The sequence below is a fragment of the Phragmites australis genome, chromosome 11 (genome assembly GCF_958298935.1).
Source record: "Phragmites australis chromosome 11, lpPhrAust1.1, whole genome shotgun sequence".
In the NCBI taxonomy this organism is placed as follows: domain Eukaryota; kingdom Viridiplantae; phylum Streptophyta; class Magnoliopsida; order Poales; family Poaceae; genus Phragmites; species Phragmites australis.
The window spans coordinates 1,318,336-1,324,718 of NC_084931.1; the positions used below are offsets into that span (position 1 = coordinate 1,318,336).

At 44.6% G+C, this 6,383-nt stretch overlaps 1 protein-coding gene across 1 annotated transcript; it reads right to left on the reverse strand.

Moving 5' to 3' along the window:
* Window positions 1-1,612: 1,612 nt before the first annotated feature.
* LOC133885928 (large ribosomal subunit protein uL10c-like) lies at window positions 1,613-2,750 on the reverse strand. Its single transcript, XM_062325701.1, has one exon. It carries the CDS (start codon window positions 2,434-2,436, stop codon window positions 1,852-1,854), a length of 585 nt encoding a protein of 194 aa, XP_062181685.1. The 5' UTR covers window positions 2,437-2,750; the 3' UTR covers window positions 1,613-1,851.
* Window positions 2,751-6,383: the final 3,633 nt, after the last annotated feature.

Consider the following 6,383-nt stretch of genomic DNA (forward strand, 5'->3'; position numbering starts at 1 on the left):
TGAGGAAGCATGGGTTCTCGCCTACTACAAGGCCTGCTACGAACCATGGTAGTCGCGACCTTCACCAGTCCTTGCGACGGATGAGGTGGTTGCCAATACGGTTTGGAGTCAGGCGGTCTCTACCAAGAGGGCGAGGCCGCGCAGCCATGGTGCTATTAGCAAACCCTCTGGTATTGCCACCGAAGAGTGGCTAAGAAGCACTCATGCCGTATGCAGGTTCTGCGCAGGTGACATGGCCTCATAATTGAGCCGCTGACTGCGGAGCGGCGAAACGTTGTAAGGGGGGAGCCCTCGGCACTTGTGTTTGGTGCATGGTGCACGTCCGTGGTGTGGCGTGACGGGCTAGAAGACGACGACACCAAGGACTGAATCATAGGCGAGCGCTCCTCCGAGCGATGTTGTAGTTGTTAGGGCAGTATTGGACCAACTCCATGCCCGGCGCTGGGTTGATTTCCCTCCCGACGAATGGCCTGGGGTTCACCGTTGGCACTCGGGACATGAGGGTCCCTGCTGCCCTCCATTGCATGGTCCGCCAGGCAAACTTTTTGTTCGGTCATGGAATCATCGGACTCTGTCTCGATGTCCCATACTCGGAGTACACTGGGCTCGTCTGGGCCGTACCCCATAAATACCTTGCGGTGGCTGGGGTCCTTGGTACGGGACTCCACGGTCGCCATGGATTCGGACATGGGTTGCCCAGCCATAGTATGAACACTTACAGAAACGTGAAAAACGTGCCCCTGACAATGTATCACGGGTGTATCGGACGACGGGCGTGTTAAACTATGTTCTAGTGGGTGGGTGTCAAAGGAGTTCAAGAACACAAGGATTTATCTAGATTCGGGTCTCCCGTGAGATAATAACCCTACATCATATGTATTTTCTTATAGAGTGTATGAAATGGTCACCCAATCTCCTCCATTTCCTACCCAGGTCTTCACCTTTATATACCAGGAGAAAAGATATTTATACAAACAGATTGCACCAAAACAGACGACAGACCTACACCTAATGAAATCTAGCTATTCCTAACTCATCATGATGGTGGGTATGCACGCTCACCTTACTCTGATCGTCCTGCACATCCTGTAACATCATCGAACGCCGTCACGCTCACTCGTCACTATCCCGTAGCATGAAATGATGCAGGATTGGTCACTGTCACACCACCCCGTTCCACGACAATGCTCACCGAAAGTGAGTGCCTGGGAAAGCAAAATACTTAAATTGGAAGTATTAAATGAGATTGACTGGTTACGTGAGTATCTGCCCTGCAACCAGGATCTCCTACTGTGATCAGAGGGCTGGTCGCCTGAGCCCGACCCTGGTCGTGTGGTGAGATCATTTTCTTGAAAATATCTACAGCTAGGTGACATCAAACAGTGTGAGACCCGCCGGCACCGTTTATCTAAAACACCGACAGCAAGTTAACCCTCTACTGCATCGAAGTAGATGAATGAATACTTGAGCATACAGGTATACAACACTTGTGCACGGTGCACGACTGCATATGACACTCTAGTCTGAAGTCTAAACTTAACTGCACATGACACTTGAGTCTGAACTCAACTCTGAAGTCTGAACCACCAATGGCAATTCAGCATCACTCAGCTTCCAAATCAAACTCATGATCATGATAATACATTCGAGCAATGAGTCCTTATGATTTACGAGCGTTTCTATTGCATGTATCCCAAACTGAGATCAAACTGTAGCAGCAAAAATTTGCAAAAAAAAGAAAAAAGAAAAAGGAGCTTCTTTTAAGCCAAACCATTGTTGAGTCGCAACATCGATCAAGGATGCTGAGTGAGATGCGCACAAAGAAACCTCGTCGACGTCGACGGATCACTTCTACTCCGCCGCCGCCGTCGTTGCCGCCTCTCCCTCCGCGTTCGGTTTGTCGGACTGCGCCATGGCCTCCTGTCGCGCGCGGAGCACGGCGAGGACGTTAACGGCGGGCATCTCGACGCAGCCGAGGAGGTACTGGTAGGACTGCGCTCTGGTGGGCATGGCTTCGAGCTTGGCGAAGTCGTCGGGCCCGTAGAGGCGTCCCTCGAAGACGGCGCCAGCGAAGTCGTTGAGCTGCAGCCGCCACTCCTTCTGGAAGTCGCGGTACGGCTTTAGCGCCGGCGGGATCTCGTCGGACCGCACGAACAGCCACGCGTTCATGCCGCGCGCGCAGGGGCAGAGCGCCTCCCACCGCGTGCCCGCCACGGCCGCCGCCATGTCGGAGTTCTTCGTCACCAGCAGCCGCGCCGTGGGCGGGAGCGACGCGCGGATGCTCCGCAGCTGCGCCGCCGTGAGCCCGTGGCACCAGATGCCCGCGAGCAGCTGGCACCCGTCCAGCTCGCGACGGAGCGCCTCCCGGCGGACCAGCTCCGCCGCGCCGCGGATCGACGGCAGCAGGGACGCGGCGGAGCTGCGCACGGACGTCATCGTCGGCGGCAGCGAGGGTTCTGTCTGGGATGGGCTAGAATGCTACTGTATGGGCCTTACAGAAGCCCAAAATTTTCTTGGGCCCGGTCTGGGTTGGGCTATTTTGTCTGAATACACTGACCTCTCACTCTGAAAGGAGATTATCTGAGTTAACATCATCTTAACATTGTCGCTGATATGTGAACTAATTTTTAGTGGCTCTTACATATCAACGAAAACATTACAGGGTGACGTTACATCAGAGGAACCGTTTCCTCTCACTCTTCTCACTCTACGGTTGGTATTGGATACAATTTTCTACTGGAATCATAAAATTCCGTTAACCAGAAGGCACGGCCAAATCGCGGGCCACCAAATCCTGGATACAATCTTGTGCTCACTAGAAAGATCTACAAGAAAGAACTGTAAGCTCGAAAGATCGTCTCAAGAAAGAAGAACTATTCAACATTTGAAATAATACATATATAGGTCTTTAGGAGAGGCTGATATAAGCTTGATTTTTCAGGCTAGGTTGATTCGGCTATACATGTTTCAAAATCTCAAGAAATTTATCAGGACAACGATGTTCGGTCGAACAATTAAGTCTATCAAGGCAATATAATATCGTGCGGTCGAACAGAGCTACACGTGTGAAGCCGATGACGATGTAGCTAGCAATCTTGGTCCTGGGCAGTGACACGGGCGATGCCGACGGATCGCGCGCGTTCAGCTGCGTCTCCATCAGCTGAAATGCTATGTGGTTGTAGGTTTCTGGATTGATGTATCATCTGATCTCCAAGATGGAGATGTATCATCTGGATTGATGTATAACTGAAATGCTATTTGGCTGCATGCATGTCTCTGGACAGCTCTCATAGGATGGTTTGTTACAGCTCAGCTCTAGTAATTTTTGAAGCTAGTAATCAGCTTTAAAAAAAATTGAAGTTAAAGCTGTAAATAAATTGAGAGTCTTATTTTAAATTAAAAATATATATTCAAATCATTTTATTTTATCTTATAAACTCCAAATCTTATATGAATCTCAAAGCTAAAGCTTTTGCTAGAGTCTTAATTCAGTGTACTAGTATTTGTTTCCATGATCTCTTAAGTTGGAAATCAAGAACTTTAAAAATGTTGCGAGTAGTATTCATCTTTTCATAGATCAGAGGTGCCATTCGTCTTTAGCTTGTTTGTATGCCAAAGGTTGTACGTGAAGTATTTTCCAAACTAAAAATTAACTTTCTAGGGCAATCCTGATTTATTATCGTACTAGTTAAAAAGATATACTACAACTGGCAGGTACCCGAAAAGAAGCAGCATCTGATCACCAATCGAGACATTAAACAATGTTTATAACTAGTTCATCTGACATCTGTCATCGGACTCTCTGTATGCAAATATATTCTGTAGTTTGATTGAGCAGGTTGATGAATGCCTTACTATAACCGATTCATTAATCTGGGTCGGACCAAGGAGTACAAAGTTAGACCATGATATATATATGTGATTAAGGTATACATATAAGGACACAAAATTCATTAATCATACTGTTTAAAAAAGGGACAGCATACTAAAACTAGTACATGCAAACTGTTTACATATTATAGTTTTCAGAGAGTTGAAAAGATTGTCTTGAAAACAACAGGAGTACTTTTTATAGAAGGAGCTCGTATGTATAGTACTTGCATGTTGTAGTACCCACGATGCATGTTATGCAAAAAAAAAGGTTATTAGATTATTACTATCCCATTGGGAATTAACGTAAGCAGTGACGCACCACGGCGCTGCATAAAATAATAATATATTTTCTCTCGAAAGGAGAATCATGCCAAAAGGAGAGAGAGAGAGACCACATGGAAGAAAACAAGGAATTATCTATTTCCTTATCACTATCGCTAGGTATAAAAAAAATTATTTGACAAGATCGTTACGAGCGGTCACTGATCACTGACATCGAAGCCCTACAAATAGGCACAATTTTCCAAAGGTGATCGTTTTGATTTCTCATTTCACACACATCATTTTATATGATGGCTGCATTGTGTTTTTGTTTTTTCAAATACCAACATTACCCGGTGAAATCAGCTTAGATATATATATATTGTTGATGCTTAGGATTTACTGTAGTCTGTCTCGGTGTTGCAGATGGGCGGTTGTCCTCTCAACTTTGTGGCTATTTTTTCGATGGTACCTGATTGTCGTTTATTGGTGATCTAATAGATAAGTTGTCTTTTAAATATTTGCAAGGATCCTTTCTAGAAAGTAATAATGAAGGAACTACTTCTAACTTACTTATTTTTTTTATTTTATGCTTCAGAATCCCTATGATTAGATCTTGCCATTTATATGTTTAAATTGCATAGTAACCAACAATGGGCGCATACTGCACCATATTGCTCAAAATGTACAAGATCATCCATCTTTTTTTTTAATGGACAACATCGATTTGAAGATGCATAGTTGGAATTACTAGGAATAGTAAAACTTAAAGAAAAACTCGAAGGCCTTGATCGTGCTCTTTTTGTTTTAGAAAAAAAAAGATAATCAAGACTTATATGCAAGAATCCATTCTCTTCAGAGAAAAGCAAGGTCAATATGCTTTTGTTGCGACAAATTTTTTTTTTTTAACAAAAGCAGCCTCTGTTAACAGATGCATAGTTGGAATTATAAGGACAATAAGACTTCAAACTTAGAAACCTCCAACGAGCTCTTTTAGATTTAGAAAAAATAATAAATAATCGTGAGTTAGATACAAGAGAATAGATTCTCTTGAAAGGAAAGCAAAGTCAATATGCTTATGTCATGAACCTCCGAACACTCTGGCCCTCTCACCCGCTGCCTGCAGCCACCTCATCGCTTCGCCCTCACGCCCGCCACCTTCGTCAGGCCGCTCTACCTTCCATGGCTTCCTCTAGATCCATCGATGGAGAATCGTATTGAAAATGGAACCCTCTCCTCTAACCTCACCATAGCATGCTGTTCTTCGTCACTTGAGATGTTGATTTCGTCTTCAAACAACTGAAATTTAGAAGGCGTGAAGAAATAATTATCAACTTGTATGTCGCAGCTGGTGTCTAGTATATTATGAACACCTTCAGAGGCACACGGAAACAAGTAAACAACATATCAAAGGAAGCCATGGGATTGGTCCAAGTTCTACCATACCATGCATGCACTCAAGTTGGTGTGCATTTCTCATTATCAATAATAATCCAAGCATCCAGGCCATGGGAGGGAATGAATCGATGAACAGGCGGCAGTGCTCGAATCTCGATACACACGAGAAATTCGAGACGGGATCTATCTAGTAATCTAGTACGTATCCGGTGGGCGTCAAAATATTGTGCCCCTTCACGTGACGGATTAAGGTTTTTACCTCCTTTTCGCCGACAGCAGCCGTCGGGTTTTCTCGCTATCCTTTCCTTACAGAAGTTTTCACAAACGACGGGTTTAACAGCAAACTATTATTATATATAGTGACAGGTTTTCTTTGGGTTTTCTTTTTTTGGGGGGGAGTGGGGGGGCTTGATTTTTGACCTTCATATCGAGTAGTATGTCTTTTTTACCCCAGGGATATATAGAAGATTGTCTGTTCCTGGATTAAATTGCACAGAAAATTACTACCTGACTTTTACTTTTTGTGGTTTTCTGACAGTTCTCTTCTTTGCAGGAATCCATTTCACCACGGTAAGCTAGCGCTGGAAACTCATAGCGCAATTTCCCTTGCCAAGCAGGCCTTGGTTAATCATCCTTGACAGATTTTCATTTCCAGTCATGCTTCAATGTGACCAAAGTAAAAGGCCCAAAATCATATATGATTTCTAATACAAACACAAGCATATATTCTTGCCCCAAAGGCTTCACTCTCCAGTAGAGCTAATGAATCTTGTAACAGTGCATGAACAGACAACAAAGGTACAAGACAGTGGGCAGCTGGCTCCAAAGGAAGCAAGTACAAGAACCAAATC

Coding starts and splice junctions, on each gene's coding strand:
- LOC133885928 (XM_062325701.1), bottom strand. CDS start 2,436: ATGACGTCCGTGCGCAGCTCCGCCGCGTCCCTGCTGCCGTCGATCCGC.